Genomic DNA, 18,866 nt, shown 5'->3' with positions numbered 1-18,866 from the left:
TTTTTTTAAGGTTCCTAACTGCATAAAATATAGGATGATGGTTATAAGTATTGCTAATTTGCATTGTTTTATTTGTGAACAAATCTGTCATGGCCACTGTTGCCAGGAGATGCAGCCCGCAACTTTGGGTGGTGGTGTGCTTGCACAGAAAATGTGATAATTTTATCACATCTTTATCAGACCGTGTGCCACTGAATGAAATCTACGCTGGCCAGATTCTGTCGAAGATTTCTGGTATGATTTATGCCTGTTTTTTTTGTAAATTATAGCTAATACGGAGGGAACCAGTGGCCACGCCCCTTTCACCAGGCCCCACTCATTTATTTTAAAAAGAGGCAAGACCAGCGGAAACCAGCCAAAGTCTAATTTTTTCAGCTTTTGGCTATTTGTGACATGTTTTTTTACACCAGAAAACTGGAGTAAAAACATTGTTCAATTCTCCCATTCTACAACTTCTATTTATATCCTGTGGTAAAATCATTGAAAAAACAAAAACTACTGTGCTGTCAACTTTGCTTGAAAAGATATAAACCTCTCTACGTACGTACGTACGTTGCCTTGAAAAAGTATGAACCCCCGTCCTTGGTGTTTTTGTTGCATTACAACCTGGAATTAAAATAGATTTTTTAAAGGGGTATGTGTCATTTGATTTACACAACACGCCTACTACTTTATTTTGAGAAAAAAAGCAATAATGAAAGGGGTTTTCCCATAAGAGACATTTATAACAGATCCACAGGATGTGTTATAAATGTCCGATAGGCGAGGGTCCCAGAAGTGGGGGGAACTTCTATCTCTAGAACGGGACCCCCTAAACCCCGTTCTACCTTTTTCTGCTCCCACTGCCTCCCCAGCCACCTCCTGACTATATGGTCGGGAGTTACGAAAACAGCGAGGCTTGCTGAGCTACGCTGTTTCTGTTACTCCCATAGTAGTGAATGGCAGTTACGGAAGCAGCGTAGCTTTCGAGCTACACTATTTCCATAACTACCATTCAGTTCCATGGGACTTAAGGAAACAGAGGTGGGACCTGCATCTATCTGACATTTATGACACATCCTGCAGATATGTCATAAATGACTGTCATGGGAAAACCCCTTTAAGACAAAAACAGAGAACTTTAATGTTCATAAACACTAACCCTCTGAAAGTCAATACTTTGTGAATCCACCTTTTGCTTCTATTACAGATACAAGTCTCTATGGATAAGTCCATATTAGTTTAGCACATCTAGATACTGGGATTTTAGCCCATTTTTCCAGGCAAGACTGCTCCCACTCCAAGTTAGATGGGTTGCATTGGCGTACAGCAATCTTCAAGCCATGCCACAGATTGTCAATTGACTTGAGGTCTGGGCATTGACTAGGCCATTCCTAGATAATTACAGGTTTTCCCTTAACCCCTTTCTGACATCCGCTGTATATATGGCACTGTTGGAATGCAATCGCAGGGCTGCCGACTGCTACTATGGCAACAGCAGGCCTAATAATGGCTTCCTGCTCTGCCGATTAGGCCCGTCAAAAGGCAGAGCCTAATTGGCTTGCTGTCAATGAATTACTGACCGTTCTAATACATTGCACTACAATGGTAGTGGAATGTTGTTAGCACAGCAATCAAACAGTTAGACCTTCAAGTCCCCTATTGGGAGTAAAAAAAGAGTGGCGAAAAAGGTTGTAAAAAAAAAAAAAGAATTAAGTAATAAAATAAAACACAATTGCGCATATTTCCCTGAAGTCCTTTATTATTGGAAAAATAAACCGTACATATCTTGTGTCGCCGCGTCCGTAACAGCCTGAACTATGAAAATATTATCGTATTAATCCCACGCGGTGTAAGTTGTAAAAAAAAAACTAAAAAACAGTGCCAGAATAACTGTTTTTGGTCACTTTAGCTTAAAAAAATAGGAATAAAAAGTGATCAAAAAGTTGCATGTATCCAAAAATGATACCTATATAACTTGTCCCGCAGAAAAAGCCCTCATACATCTCCATTGACAAAAAAATGAAAGTTATGGCTCAGACATGGCGACAGAAAAAAATAATTCTTTTTACAAAAGAAATGCTATTGTGCAAAAAGTTGTAAAACATAAAGTGCTATAAATTTGGTATCGACTCACAAAAAAAGATAAAAAGTGCTCAAAAAGTCGCATGCGCCCCAAACTAAAGCTCGTCCCGTAAAGAAACAGCCCTCATACCACTACGTCTATGAAAAAATAAAATAAGTTAAGGCTCCCGTAAGTCAGGAAATAAAATTATGTCGTTCTTCAGGCCCGAGGGGAACATTTCATCTTTTTCAAGAGTCGATTTATCAAGGCCCTAAAATTAGGGAGCCAGGAAGGGGAGTGCCCAAACACATCTGGAAGCGAGGGCGCCGTATTCTACTAGGAAAAATCTCCCTCAAAATTCCTGAAACTGCGAAGGTGCAGTGTGTGTACCAAAAGGGGGATAAGAAAGGACACGGTTTATCAGTGCAACACTGGCTTGTGCATAAGATTGCTTCACAGCATAACACATCTATGGATTTTTTTTTACCCCATTATTATACCACCTGACTATGCCCCTGATGTCCTCCACACAGCTTAAATATGCCCCCACATACATATAAACTGACATACTAGTAAAACTCGAAACAAAACTACTACCAAGCAAAATCTGCGCTCCAAAAGCCAAATGGCGCTCCCTCCCATCTGAACCCTACAACGTGCCCAAACGGCAGTTTATTTCCACATATATGGCATCGCCATACCCGGGAGAACCCTTTTAACATTTTTTTGGGTGTGGCACAAGCTGGGCACAACATATTTGCCACTGAAATGGCATATCTAGGAAAACATATTTTTTTTTACTTTGAACCATCCGCAGCGCATTCATTTATGGAAAAGGCCTGTGGGGTGAAAATGCTCACTACACCCCTTAATAAATGCCTTGAGGGGTGTAGTTTCCAAAATGGGGTCACTTCTGGGGGGTTTCCACTGTTTTGGTCCCACAGGGGCTTTGCTAATGTGACATGCGCCCAGAAATCAATCCAGCAAAATCTGCACTACAAAAGCCAAATTTCCCCAGGATGAGGGCTGCAATTCAAGATATAGACTGGGAACAACTATTGTTAAATAATGGGACAAATGATAAATGGGAGATTTTCAAATCTACTTTGGGTAATTATAGTGCAAAATTTATTCCTATAGGTAACAAGTATAAACGACTAAAATGAAGCCCCACATGGCTTACACCTTCTGTAAAAGGGGCAATACATGAAAAAAATGGGCATTTAAAAAATACAAATCTGAAGGTACAGCTGTAGCCTTTGTAAATTTTAAAGAGCGTAATAAAATCTTTAAAAATGTAGTAAAATTAGCAAAAATACAAAATGAAAGGCAGGTGGCCAAGGATAGTAAAACATATCCCCAAAAATTCTTTAAGCATATAAATGCAAAAAAGCCAAGGTCTGAACATGTAGGACCCCTAGATAATGGTAATGGGGAGTTGGTCACAGGGGATCAAGAGAAGGCAGAGTTACTAAATGGGTTCTTTAGCTCTGTCTATACAACAGAAGAAAGAGCAGCTGATGTAGCCGGTGCCAGTGCTGTTAATATATATCAGTTGATATACTGAATTGGATGAATGTAGAGATGGTCCAAGCTAAATTAAATAAAATAAATGTGCACGAGGCCCCAAGACCAGATGGGTTACACCCTAGAGTTCTTAAAGAGCTTATTTCAGTTATTTCTGATCCCCTTTTCATAATATTCAGTTATTCTCTAGTGACTGGTATAGTGGGCAAATGTGGTGCCTATTTTAAAAAAGGGCTCTAGGTCTACCCCGGGTAATTATAGACCAGTAAGCTTAACATCCATTGTGGGGAAAATGTTTGAGGGACTATATACAGGATTATGTGACAATAAATAGTATTATAAGTGCCAGCCAGCACGGTTTTACTAAGGACTGAAGTTGTGAAACTAACCTGATCTGTTTTTATGAAGAGGTGAGCAGAAGCCCAGACAGAGGGGCCGCTGTGGATATAGTGTTTTTGGACTTTGCAAAGGCATTTGACACTGTCCCTCATAGACGTCTAATGGGTAAATTAAGGACTATAAGTTTAGAAAATATAGTTTGTTATTGGATTGAGAATTGGCTCAAGGATCGTATCCAGAGAGTTGTGGTCAATGATTCCTACTCTGAATGGTCCCCGGTAATAAGTGGTGTACCCCAGGGTTCAGTGCTGGGACCACTATTATTCAACTTATTTATTAATGATATAGAGGATGGGATTAATAGCACTATTTCTATTTTTGCAGATGACACCAAGCTATGTAATATAGTTCAGTCTATGGAAGATGTTCGTGAATTGCAGGCGGATTTAAACAAACTAAGTGTTTGGGCATCCAGTTGGCAAATTAAGTTTAATGTAGATAAATGTAGTTATGCATCTGGGTACCAACAACCTGCATGCATCATATGTCCTAGGGGGAGCTACACTGAGAAGGATCTGGGTGTACTTGTAAATCATAAACTAAATAACAGCATGCAATGTCAATCAGCTGCTTCAAAGGCCAGCAAGATATTGTCGTGTATTAAAAGAGGCATGGACTCGTGGGACAGGGATGTAATATTACCAATTTACAAAGCATTAGTGAGGCCTCATCTAGAATATGCAGTTCAGTTCTGGGCTCCAGTTAATAGAAAGGATGCCCTGGAGTTGGAGAAAATACAAAGAAGAGCAACGAAGCTAATAAGTGGCATGGAGAATCTAAGTTATGAGGAAAGATTAAAAGAATTAAACCTATTTAGCCTTGAAAAAAGACGACTAAGGGGGGACATGATTAATTTATATAAATATATTAATGGCACATACAAAAAGTATGGTGAAATCCTGTTCCATGTAAAATCCCCTCAAAAAACAAGGGGGCACTCCCTCCGTCTGGAGAAAAAAAGGTTCAACCTGCAGAGGCAACAAGGCTTCTTTACAGTGAGAACTGTGAATCTATGGAATAGTCTACCGCAGGAGCTGGTCACAGCAGGGACAGTAGATGGCTTTAAAAAAGGCCTAGATAATTTCCTAGAACAAAAAAGTATTCGCTCCTATGTGTAGAAATTTTTACCTTCCCTTTGCCTGTCCCTTGGTTGAACTTGATGGACATGTGTCTTTTTTCAGCCGTACTAACTATGTAACTATGTAACCGCATAAATTGAAACATGTCAGATTTGAAAAATGAGGCTCTGTTAGGAAGGTCAAAGTGGCCAAAGCGGGAAGGAGTTAATGGTGCTCAGTTTGTTTCTTTTTGTTTTGTATATGTAACTCAACCCTGATCTATACTTCTCCGCAACTTCCTCTGATCTGTATGGAGAGCTCCTTGGTCTTCATGTTCCTTTGCCTAGTAGTGTTGTAGACTCAGGGGGCTTTCAGTACAGGTGTATTTATACTGACATCATGGGACACTTTGATCATACACGGGGCCTTATTCGACTATGTGATTTCTGAAGTCATTTGGTTTGACCAAACCATATTTAGGGTCCATTCACACGTTGGGATGTGGTGAAAAGTGCGTTCTTTGTACCGCGATTTAATGCGTTTTTCGTTGCTGTTGCGGTAAATATTGCAAACGCATTGAAAATTGCACCATGCTGCAGTAAACCACATGCAGTTCTAAGAGCACCTCAACGTGTTAGTGGTCTCATAGCAAAGGGGAAAAAATTCATATAAACTTTTCAGCTTTAAGGGTTTTTTTTTTTTCATTTTTGGACTAATTTGTCAGGTCCATTACTCAAATTTTAAATCCATTTAATTCCATGTTGAGATGCAACAAAACAGTAAAAACACAAAGGGGAATTAATATTTTTGCGCATGTGTATATATAGATATACAAGAGAAGATCATTCATAGATAGATACAAAGATTGGAAGAACTCAGCACTCCTAAAAACAACTGTAGATCAGGCCATGTGTACATTACCAGAAAGGATGAATTTTGGAGTGATTAAACCAACACTTAGAGGCTCTGTCACCAGATTATCAAATCCCTATCTCCTATTGCATGTGATCGGCGCTGCAATGTAGATAACAGTAACGGTTTGTTTTTTTTAAAAACTATTATTTTTGGCCAAGTTATGAGCAATTTTATATTTATGCAAATGAGCCTTTCTAATGGACAACTGGGCGTGTATTGTGTTTGTAACATCTGGGTGTGTTTACTTGTTTTACTACCGTGTTTCCCCGATAGTAAGACACCCCCGATTGTAAGACGTATCGGGGGTTTCAGGGGGGTCGGCTAATATAAGCCGTACCCCGAAAGTAAGACATATGTCTTACTTTCGGGGAAACACGGGGGTATTGCCGCCTCCTGCCCACTTCCGCGCCGCCCCCCTCTCCATATGTCACCGCGCCTCCCCTGCACTTGTCAATGCCGCCTTAACGCCGAAGGACGGATATATCCGTCCTCAGCAGCTGCTAGTTCGCGCAGGAGGACGGATATATCCGTCCTGTGATGGCGCGGGTACTGAGACTGTACCCACGCGATCAGCGGCAGGAGCACGGCTGTTATACACAGCCTGGCTCCTGCTGCAACTGCCGGAATCGAAGCGCGCGCCGATTCCGGCAGTTTAACCCATTAAATGCCGCTGTCAATAGTGACAGCGGCATTTAATGTGTTTGACAGAGGGGGGAGCTCCCTCTGTCACCCGATCGGCGCCCCCGCAAACAAATCGCGGGTCGCCGTCGGGTTTCCATGACAGCCGGGGGTCTAACAAAGACCCCCAGGTCTGCCTTCAGCATCTGCCTGTTAGGCGATGCCGGAGGCATGACCTAATAGGTTGCCTGTCAGTTTTACACTGACAGGCAATAATGCTTCGGTATACTAAGTATACCAAAGCATTATATATGCGATCGGCACATCGCATAGTGAAGTCCCCTGGTGGGACTAAAAAAAAAAATGTAAAACAGTTAAATAAAGTTTGTGAAAAAAAAAAAAAATCGACAATTTTTTCCCAATATAAGACATACCCCGAAAGTAAGACATAGTGGGGCTTTTGGGGATAAAAAGAAAGTAAGACACTGTCTTTCGGGGAAACACGGTAGCTGGGCGTTGTGAATAGGAGTGGATGATGCTGACAAACCAGTCTATTCACAACTGTTATCCACATTGCAGCGCCGATCACATGCAATAGGAGATAGGGATTTGATAATCTGGTGACAGAGCCTCTTTAATTTATCCTGATGTCCTGGTGTTACTTTGGTCTACGGAGATGATATATGTATGTATATATATATATATATATATATAACAAGAAAATGGAGACCGCACACTGCGAACACTAATGCCACCTAAGCCACTAAATATAAATAAATATGCATTACTTCTAAATCTACTTACAATAGGGAGGTTCTTAGCGCACATTTTGATCAAATTGTGTGAGCCCACCTACCACGACAAGGCGACCTCTATGAGGTGGGAGCCTACGCTTTACATACACCCAGAACTGGGACTAAACCTACATTTTCTTGCGACTGGTAGGAACCAGCATTAAACTAACTAAAATCACCCAGGGCAGAATGGGAGAAGTGCAAGATCAAAAACTGGAGGCAGTCACTAGCCCCACATATATGAATCACATAAACACAAAAGTTTGAACAGCACGATATATACAGATATACAGTGAAGGAAATAAGTATTTGATCCCTTGCTGATTTTGTAAGTTTGCCCACTGTCAAAGACATGAACAGTCTAGAATTTTTAGGCTAGGTTAATTTTACCAGTGAGAGAGAGATTATATATAAACAAAAAAACAGAAAATCACATTGTCAAAATTATATATATTTATTTGCATTGTGCACAGAGAAATAAGTATTTGATCCCTTTGGCAAACAAGACTTAATACTTGGTGGCAAAACCCTTGTTGGCAAGCACAGCAGTCAGACGTTTTTTGTAGTTGATGATGAGGTTTGCACACATGTTAGATGGAATTTTGGCCCACTCCTCTTTGCAGATCATCTGTAAATCATTAAAATTTCGAGGCTGTCGCATGGCAACTCGGATCTTCAGCTCCCTCCATAAGTTTTCGATGGGATTAAGGTCTGGAGACTGGCTAGGCCACTCCATGACCTTAATGTGCTTCTTTTTGAGCCACTCCTTTGTTGCCTTGGCTGTATGTTTCAGGTCATTGTCGTGCTGGAAGACCCAGCCACGAGCCATTTTTAATGTCCTGGTGGAGGGAAGGAGGTTGTCACTCAGGATTTGACGGTACATGGCTCCATCCATTCTCCCATTGATGCGGTGAAGTAGTCCTGTGCCCTTAGCAGAGAAACACCCCCAAAACATAATGTTTCCACCTCCATGCTTGACAGTGGGGACGGTGTTCTTTGGGTCATAGGCAGCATTTCTCTTCCTCCAAAAATGGCGAGTTGAGTTAATGCCAAAGAGCTCAATTTTAGTCTCATCTGACCACAGCACCTTCTCCCAATCACTCTCAGAATCATCCAGATGTTCATTTGCAAACTTCAGACGGGCCTGTACATGTGCCTTCTTGAGCAGGGGGACCTTGCGGGCACTGCAGGATTTTAATCCATTACGGTGTAATGTGTTACCAATGTTTTTCTTGGTGACTGTGGTCCCAGCTGCCTTGAGATCATTAACAAGTCCCCCCCCCCTGTAGTTTTCGGTTGAGCTCTCACCTTCCTCAGGATCAAGGATACCCCACGAGGTGAGATTTTGCATGGAGCCCCAGATCGATGTCGATGGACAGTCATTTTGTATGTCTTCCATTTTCTTACTATTGCACCAACAGTTGTCTCCTTCTCACCCAGTGTCTTACTTATGGTTTTGTAGCCCATTCCAGCCTTGTGCAGGTCTATGATCTTGTCCCTGACATCCTTAGAAAGCTCTTTGGTCTTGCCCATGTTGTAGAGGTTAGAGTCAGACTGATTAATTGAGTCTGTGGACAGGAGTCTTTTATACAGGTGACCATGTAAGACAGCTGTCTTTAATGCAGGCACCAAGTTGATTTGGAGCGTGTAACTGGTCTGGAGGAGGCTGAACTCTTAATGGTTGGTAGGGGATCAAATACTTATTTCTCTGTGCACAATGCAAATAAATATATATCATTTTGACAATGTGATTTTCTTTTTTTTTTTTTTTATATAATCTATCTCTCACTGGTAAAATTAACCTAGCCTAAAAATTCTAGACTGTTCATGACTGACAGTGGGCAAACTTACAAAATCAGCAAGGGATCAAATACTTATTTCCTTCACTATATATATATATATATATATATATATATATATATATGTATGTAATAATTTTTTTTTAATTTATAATACTTATCCATGTAGCAATCCAATTATTATTTTCTGTTTGTTCTGTATTCCCAGGAGTGGCACAAGGAGCAGGAAATCCCTTCCAGAGAACTGTAACAGTGAACCAAGCGACTAATCTAACTGCAACTCAAATGTCTTTTCCTATTCAAGGCATTCACAGTGTGGCTCAGACAGTGTGTCGGATGCCACAGAATCTTCAAGGTCATACCCAGCAACAGCATAATACCACAGTGACTGTAATACAGAATAAAACTCCAATTTCGTGTGAAATGGTTAAGGCTGCAGTAATACAGGGTTCTGTTCAACATTCAGTACCTGTAACTATTGCTTTAGGAGGATCAACACAAGCCTCTCTAGTTCAGAATCACAGCAATCCAGGGCAACATTCTTCTGTTACAGTTGTGGGTTCTCAGGCCTTGTTTCACCATCCTTCTGTCATTCAGCATCAAGCACCTTTACACACTGTGGTACCTGGTCAGATCACATCAGGCACTCCAGTAGCCGTTATTCAACAAACTGTTCCTCAAGGTCATATATTTGGCAGGATGCAAAGTATGCCAGCAGGTACAGCTGGACTTCAACAAGGTCAACAATTAATCACCACTTCATCACAAACTGTACATGTCCCATCCCAACAATCCCCAGCTTCCAACCAGCAGAAAGATACTGTTATCATAACTCCACAACAATATGTAACCACTTCATCTTCTAACATTGTGTCCGCTACAACTGTACAAAGTTTCCAAGTAGCGGCAGGGCAAGTGGTTACAATTGCTGGTGTTCAAAATCCTCAGACCTCTAGAATTGGATTTCAAAACATTGCTCCAAAACCTCTTTCTTCTCAGCAAGTATCCTCGACAGTAGTTCAACAATCACCGCAGCAGCAACCCCAGCAAAGTGTAGTAATAGTCAGCCAACCTGGTCAAGCGTACGCACCAGCCATTCACCAAATAGTTCTTACTAATCCAGCTGCAATTCAGGCAGGACAAACTGTCCAGTTAACTGGACAGACAAATCTAGCACCTTCCTCTTCCCCAATGTCAACTCCAAATAATCCACTCCCATCATTAATGACTTCTCCCGCTACCACTTCAGTTTCACAAGGACCCCCTCCTACTGTTAGCCAAATGCTTTCTGTAAAAAGGCAACAGTTGTCACCAGCACCTCACCAACAGCAGCAGGCACAAGCTCAGCAACAACCGCAGGCACAAGTGCAAGCTCAGCAGTCATCCCAACAAGTACAGGTTCAGCAGCAGACCCAAAGTGGAGGTGTTGGACTTGCTAGTCCTGCTGAGTCAAGCCTTATTAAACAGTTGTTGCTTCCCAAACGAGGACCTTCAACACCTGGAGGAAAACTCATACTCCCTGCTCCGCAGATACCACCTCCTAACAATGCAAGAGCACCAAGCCCTCAGGTGGTATATCAAGTAGCCAACAATCAGACTCCTTCATTTGGAGTGCAGGGACAGACTGCAACTCCTCAAATATTGGTTGGCCAACAAAATGTGCAGTTAGTTCAGAGTACAATGCAGAATCAGACTGTTCCAATTTCAAATTTACAAATTTTGCCAGGTCAGTTGATATCAAACTCTCCAGCAACAATATTTCAAGGAACTTCTGGCAACCAAGTCACAATAACAGTTGTGCCAAACACAAGTTTTGCTACTGCAACTGTAAGCCAGGGAAATACACCTCAAATGATTGCACCGATGAGTGGGACACAACCTGGAGTTGGATTACAGGTACAAACACTTCCAGCTGCTCTAACCCAACCAGGTGGGCAAATACCATCTGCTCCTTCTCCCCCTTTTAAGGGTGATAAAATAATTTGCCAAAAGGAGGAAGAGGCAAAGGAAGCTACAGGCTTACACGTGCATGAACGTAAAATTGAAGTAATGGAAAATCCTTCTTGTCCAAAAGGTTCTGCGAACACCAGCAATGGGGAAACGAATGAAAATGAAGTGCAAATGGGAAGCCTTTTAAATGGTAAAAAGTGTGACTCCAGTCTACCTCCTTCAAACTCAGGGAAAACGTCGACCGAGGCCAGTCAAGTGGTTGCTAATGGGTCATCTGTGGAATTAGGGGAAAATCGAGCTTCTTTAAAACAAAACGCTGAACAGAGTGATAAGCAGGATGGTAAAACAGACTTTAAAAAGCCACAGGTTAATGGGGTTTGTGATTTTGAAAAGGGAGACTGTTCTCATTTGAGCAAAAACATTCCTAATCACAAAGCTTCCAATCATGTAGGAAATGGGGAAATAGCTCCAATGGAGCAACAACAACTTCTGGATTCTGCTCAAGTTACTGCCAAAGGTGATCAAGTGGAGAAACTTTCAAATGGACCTATATTACCCAACAGTTTGTCACATTTTGCAAGTAGTATGAATGATGTTTCGAACCTTGCAATCCAGATACAGTGTGGTAATGCAACAGATTTACCCAATGGACCTATAGTTTCCAGTTTGATTTCAGATGTGCCTCAGCAACGTCCGACTGTTGTCGTCTCAACGCAGTCTACGGCTTCTGTTTTACCGGGTCATCAAATTATTGCAGTGCCCCATATAGGAACTAGGGTTACCCAGCCTGGGCTGCCTGCAGATATACGTTCTACTAATGGCACAGCAGAATGCAAAGCTCTCAAACGACCAGTAGAAGACAATGACCGGGAATCTGTCCCAGTTATTCCCAATAAAGTGGGAGTAAGGATTGTTACGATCAGTGACCCTAATAATGCTGGCTGTAGCGCAACCATGGTCGCTGTGCCAGCAGGTGTTGATCCAAGCACTGTAGCTAAAGTAGCAATAGAAAGTGCTGTTCAGCAAAAGCAACAGCATCCACATACTTTTGTACAGGCAGTAGTTGCACAGGTAAGTCATCAACAATCCCAAAGTTTAATGCAAGTGTATTGGTGTTACAAAATCGAAAGTATAATTCCATGTTCAAACTCAAATTTAAATCTGCATGAACGCTTGAGTAACATTGCATTTCATTTACTTGACCTTGAATTACATTGTCATCCTCGCCCTTTGCATCCATAGCGGTGTTTGAAGTTCCACTTATTGTCCGGTTGTTCTAGAACTGGGCTATCCTGCCCCCTGCTGGTTTAGTGTATGACTGATTTGATTTTTAAATGTAAAAAAAAAAACATGCTACCTTGAATAATTAGTATTTTTTTTTTTTTTATATATATTTTTTTTTAAGGAATGTCAGCAAGTCTACTTGTTAGAACTCAATTGCATGACAAAAAGATTAGAAATGGTCTGGCATATTAAATCATGTAATATTTCTAGTGTTACCATAACATTGAACACATGTTTGCTGTCTCACAATAGGACATCGTTGTGGTAATGTTTCCATTGTTTGACTCTGTTTACGCGCGTGTTTTTTTTTCCAGTATTCTTGTCTGCAGCACTATTCTTGCAGGCAAAAGTACAGTAGTTTTGACAAGCCCCATTATAGTCAACCAGAAAACTGATGTGTCCGTGTCATGTCTTTCGCTATAAAACTAAGTGAAGCTAGTGTGAACAGAGCTTTAATCACTGTTAAAGTTTATTTTGTAATTTTTTAAAGTGTCCCTCGTATTGCGATCTCGCGCTCAATCCAACATTGGGTCTGAAGATACGCTGCCATAGCAGCCATACAAGTAGTTCAGTGTGAACTACCATAGGCCTATCCTAGGGAAATGGCAGTGCTGTATGACTTCTTTAACAGTCCTTTCTAAACTAGGACTCCAGCAATTCTGCCCTTCTACCAGTATATTGGTGATCAGGCACTGCATCAATGGGATTTAAAAAGGATTCCGCTTTACTGCATGTAGTCATTTATGTGCTTTTGACAATGCAGAAGAAAAAAGGTCTATCTTCTTTTTGGTTTAATTGCTGTCACTGACAGCTATAGGCTATTCTCTTATTTGCTCAATTGTCCCTGCATCCACTAATGCTGACCATATACTTAAAGGGGTTGTCCGAGATACCATCTTATTTTCAAAACCCCCTTCAATGCATGTAATTTATAAATGTAAATACATTTGTAATATACTTACATTTTCCAAAGTGGCCCCGTTTCCAGATTCTGCCGTTGGAAACTTGACTGGTGACATCACTCTCTGCACTGGCTCTGCCGCTTTGTTGATCTTGAGTTCTTTGCAGGGTATACGACACGTCACTTGTCACGTGGTGTATATCGGCTTGTTCTGTTGGAACGCGCATGCGCGCCCCCTGCTGTTACCTCGAACAGCAGTGACAGCGCATGCGCATTACGGGCTGTGAAGCAGCACAACATTTATAAATTACATGCATTGAAGGGGTTTTTGAAAATATGATGGTATCTCGGACAACCCCTTAAAGTTATAGGGTAATCCGCTATTCAGCTGACCGATTTCTAAACTGCTCGGATTGGCCAAGTATGCGTGTTTGTTGCCATAGGGGGCGGAGGATAGGTCATTGCCAGTTCCTCTCCCAGGCAAACAAATAAAATCCAATGTGCCTGATCCTCGTTTTCTCAGATATTTGACGTTGGACAGTTAGGCTGCCCCAACACTTTTGTCAACCTATCTTTCCAAAAACGTTGCATCTGCTAACTATTCTGTGGCCAACGTATACCGGTGAGCTATTTAAAAAAACAAAGTGCTCCAGAGTTTTATGTGGACTTCTACAATGATTGTGATTATTCTCTGAGCTATAGATTTTAGTTCTGCCAAGTCCCCATGCTCTTTCTCTTCCAATAGTCTCTGCCAATTCTGTAGAAATAGGCTAGGTGGTAAGGGTATGTTCTCTATTTTCACATAATGATGTGGCGGAAAGCAGCAGCACAATTAAAAACCACATGTATTAACGTCAATTTTGTAGAAATAGGCCAGGCGATAGTGCTTTCATTGAAAAGACTGGTTTTAAATAGGACCTGTCACCTCTCCTGACTTGTCTATTTTAGTAAATACTCCCCATAAAACAACAATTCGGTAACCTATTTTCTTAGAATTGTGCCGTTCCTCTGTTCTTCCTCCTAGAAATTTGTGAATGAATTGACAACTGGGTGTTTCAACAGTCTTGGTCAAATAGGTGTGTCCCTACAGTATTACTCTGTCAGTACTGAATGGACATTGAGTTTGTGTAGGGAAACACTCCAACTAGTAACACCCAGCTGTCAATTAATTTATACATTTTTCTAGGGGGAATAAGAGCGGAACAGAACAATAGAGTTCTTATAAAAGATGATCCGGAATTGTTAATTCATGTGGGAAATACCATTATTAACTAAAACAGATGTGTCAAGAAAATTCGTATGTTCATAGTTCACACAGTGGTGCTGTTGAAAGAATAAAACAACTTCTGCAATAAAAGCAAGTTGTGGGGTTTTCCGCAAATGCATTATTGGCTTTGCTTTCTGCCATATCACTGCTGCTCTGTATGAACATGCCCTTACAACCACAGTTTTGTGACCATTCTTTTAAACCCTACTCGCACCATTAGGTAACTGTACATTGTGGTGACTACTAACTTCTCACAGCTTTACGTACAGTTACATCACAGTGATGGTTGTGCCCGTGCCATACGCTGCGGGTGCCTGCTGTACTATACAGCCAACATCCCGTTGCAAGGACCAGGATCTGATAACTCAAGGCTCCAGCCGTTTAACCCCTCAGATAACATGGTCAATGGCGACAGTGGCGTCCAAGGAGTTTAACAGATGGAGAGGGCTCCCACTGTCACCCGATTGGCATCTTCACGACCCGATAACGGGATGCCGACTGTTCTCCCCCCCCTCCCCCCTTTGCAAATAAAAAAAGCCAATGAGTTCATCTTTACGTAACCCAAGTCACTTGTTCCGCAAATATTGAAGACCAAAAAAAAAAAAAACAGGGCTCAATCGAACGAGCATGTATCACGTCTGTGTCATGGCCGTTAAAACAACGGCCGTCATGTGGACTCCAGTATTTCAATGGGGCCGTTCACACGACCGTTGTTTCAACGGAGCGTGTGAAGGGTCCGTGAAAAAATAGGACACGTCCTATTTTACTGCGTGTCACGCAACCCTCCATACACTCTCTAGTGTATGGGGATCTGTGACAACGCGTCCCACACGGGTGCACCTGGTACGTGAAAAACTGCCTTTTTTACATCTTTAGTTGCCAACGCTCGTCTGAATTTAGTCTTAGGGCTTGTTCAGATGAGCATATGTGTAGTCCGTGTGATGGCTGTTAAAATAATGGCCGTCGTGTACTTCGATGGGGCCGTTCACACGACCGTTGTTTCAACGGAGCGTCTGGAGGGTCCGTGAAAAAATAGGACATGTCCTATTTTACTACGTGTCACAGATCCCTTTATAGACTCCAATCTATGAGGGATCCGTGACAACGTGCCCCCCAGGGGCGCATTTCGGATGTGAAAAACTGCAGTTTCTCACGTCCGAGGTTAGCTACGCTCATCTGAATGTAGCCTTAAGTCGACAGAAAAATAATTTTTAATAACACTAATTAAAAAGGTCAGTGTTTTGTGAAACTTTATTTAAAAATAAAAAATCTCTTTCGAAGGTTTGCACAGGCCTTAATATGACAGTGTCCTGTATTCACATTGGGGGAAGTGACACCTGCCTCGCATTTTCTGCAGACTCTCCATAAATGTTCAGAACCCTCTTCAGTCCCTAACAAACCCAAATAGTATAAAATAGTAGAAGCTAGACAGCGGTAGGGAAAGCAACAGCAGCATTTTTCCCAGTGTTCGTGTAAGGCCTTGTTCAGACCTTAACTATATTTCATACACATCTGCAGCTTTTTTATTTTTCCTCAAACAATAGGTATGTTTTATAGAGTTATTCTGCTCGTTGTTTTATTTATTTGTACAATAGGGAACATACATTTTTTTTTTTTTTTTAGTTTACTGAAGTTTAAAATATACTGTACACGTGCCTGTACAGTCTTATATCAGTGCATTAGACCCCTGTCTCTGCACAGTAGATTGGTGTTGTCTAGTGAAGTGCGTTAATAGCCTTAACAGTAAGAGCAATCATGTCATGTGCAGTAGGGTTGCATAAATATCGATAATATTTCGATACCGTGCACCCTTTAAACAGTTCAATACCGTTAATTCATGTATTTCGATACAAACCTGTACGGCCGCACAGCTTAGTATTGTAACACATGAATGTAGTTAGAGCAGGGCTGCGGCTGCTTAATAGTCATTGCCCCGCTCCGGACAAGTGTGTGCGCGCGATGCGGCCGGCACTGCACTAATGAGCGCCAGCACTGAAGACAGAACATGGCGGGCGCACTGCAAAACATTCCCATGTTCTGTCTTCAGTGCTTGTGCCGCTGCTCATTAGGGCAACCCCGGCTGCATCATATGCTAACCACTCACGCACACTTGTTGTTAGGAGCGGGGCAATGACTTTACTACACAGTCGCAGCCCCTCTCTAACGGTGGAGATCAGAGAATTGTCTGCTGTCTGCCGCCATTCTCTTGAATGCTGCAATCAAAGCTGACCGAAGCATTCAAGGAGAAAATGAGATGTGGCATACCCCTTGGATCGCGTGGTAGGGAATCCCTGTGATGCGATCAAGGGACATACTATATATGGGCAAACAGCCCAGTGTCCATTAAAGGACCCCAGGGCTGTCTGACCATATTTCCTGTTGTTAGGGCATAGTTCAGTATGTGCTAACAACTGCCTGTGTACTATCAGTATATAGATATATTCTAGTACATTAAAGTTTAAAAATAAAGTTAAAAAAATATAGTAATGTTAAATAAAAAAAATGTAAACAAAATATGCACATTTTTTTACAATAGTCATTAAAATAAGTCTCAATACATAAAATATACACATTTGGTATTGTCGCGACCATAATAACCTGCACAATAAATCTGTGGTCATTTATGACGTGTACGCTGTAAAATAACTGCTTTCTTTCACTTTTTAATGTGAGGCACGAGGTGTTATGAATTTAGTACCTCACATTAATAGTAATTAACCCCATCGTGTGTATCTCACAACCCAATGTTGTGCATTATGACTGTCGGGTACATGATGTGTTTAATTACTATTAATGTGAGGCACATGAAGGTTCAAAATTCATTACCCCACGCGACTCACATCAGAAAATGGAAGAACTTTTTTTTTTGTTGGCAAAGTAATCATTTTAGTATCGAGAATCACAATACTACACAAAGTATCAATATCGAAGTCCAAATTCTGATCTCGTGACAACCATAATATGCAGGTCACATGACCCTCACCTTGTTTTGTTTTGTTCTATTCGGTTAACCCATGGATGTGTCCTATGTCATGTATCCTTGTTGGTAACTAAATTCTGGGGGTCACATGAGATGATGGGGTACTTTTTTTTTTTTTTTGTCCCATCCAAATAGCCCATGGATACACTGGCTAGGAATAGGCTATACCATTCTAGATTGCAGAAAGAATGATCTACTACACTAGTATAAGGCTGGTATGTGATCAATAGTTTAAACTGATGTATAATTGCATAGTTCCCCGTTTTTATAAATCCATAATCTGAATATAACTTTAGTAAGTGGTCACATGATGAACTTCATTTACACATGGGAAATCATTTAAGTTTATTTGTTTTGAAGGTCAGATTAAGGTAGACTAAATAATAATTTTGATGCCCACCCTATTTTCTTTACTTAATTTTTTTCTCATGTTTTGGTTATATTAGTTTGACCTTAATGACACCACATATGCCAGTGTTCATACCGGAGATATTAAATGGTTACATATACTGAGGAAGTCAGTGCCTCTTTTGCATAAACTGGTATATAATTACAATAAAATAATTTTTTATCTATCAAGTTCAACCAAGGGATGGGAGAGAATGTGAATGAAGGGATATGGCTAAACTTTAGATCTTTGTTTCCCTCTATTGACCCAGGGGAATGTATCAAAACAAAACCATACTGCATGAGCTAATCTGTCCTAAGGCAGGATTCACACACCGCGTTTTGCTGCATTTTTAGTGGTATTTTTCAAGGCATTTTTGTGGTGCTTTTTTTAGTGCAGCCAGATGTTACATTTACCCCTAGGCGCACCACGACGCAACTGTACGTCCGGGTGGCCAGTGTCTTAGCGCACCCGGACGTACAGTTACTGCGGGGTTCCTGGTGCACACTGTCGGCATCAGTGTGCATCGGGAACCAGGAGGCCAGCTGACACTCCACTGTTGCCGATCAGCGGCTCATTTTTGCTGATTTCAGCAATTAACCCCTTAAATGCAGCAATCTATTGCAATCACTGTATTTTAGGGGTTTTGAAATCGTCAGGTTTGCAGATGGCGACCAGCGGCCAAGTAATGGCCTCCGTATCTGCCATGTACGGAAGCCTATCAGGACCAGCCTCCTGATAGACTTCCTGTCGGAGTGACAGGAAGTCACGGTGTCGTTCTCGATGCACACTGTCGGTGACCGTGTCAATGACATTGTGCATCGGGAACCGGGAGGTCAGCTGTCCCCGACAGCTGACACTCCACTGTTGCCGATCAGCGGCTCATCGCTGCTGATTTTGGCAATTAACCCATTAAATGCAGGGCTCGATTGCGATCGCTGC

The 18,866-nt window shown here is 41.5% G+C and overlaps 1 protein-coding gene across 1 annotated transcript in view; it reads left to right on the top strand.

Moving 5' to 3' along the window:
* ARID2 (AT-rich interaction domain 2) overlaps nt 1–18,866 on the top strand; it is a 163,405-nt gene that overhangs the window by 109,607 nt on the left and 34,932 nt on the right. The window contains exon 15 of the mRNA XM_075857031.1: nt 9,363–12,175. Within this exon, the coding sequence (XP_075713146.1) occupies nt 9,363–12,175 (2,813 nt within the window). The remainder of the gene's footprint in view (nt 1–9,362; nt 12,176–18,866) is intronic.

The sequence above is a fragment of the Rhinoderma darwinii genome, chromosome 3, assembly GCF_050947455.1.
Source record: "Rhinoderma darwinii isolate aRhiDar2 chromosome 3, aRhiDar2.hap1, whole genome shotgun sequence".
NCBI classification, from domain to species: domain Eukaryota; kingdom Metazoa; phylum Chordata; class Amphibia; order Anura; family Rhinodermatidae; genus Rhinoderma; species Rhinoderma darwinii.
This window is presented reverse-complemented; position numbering and strand designations above follow the sequence as displayed.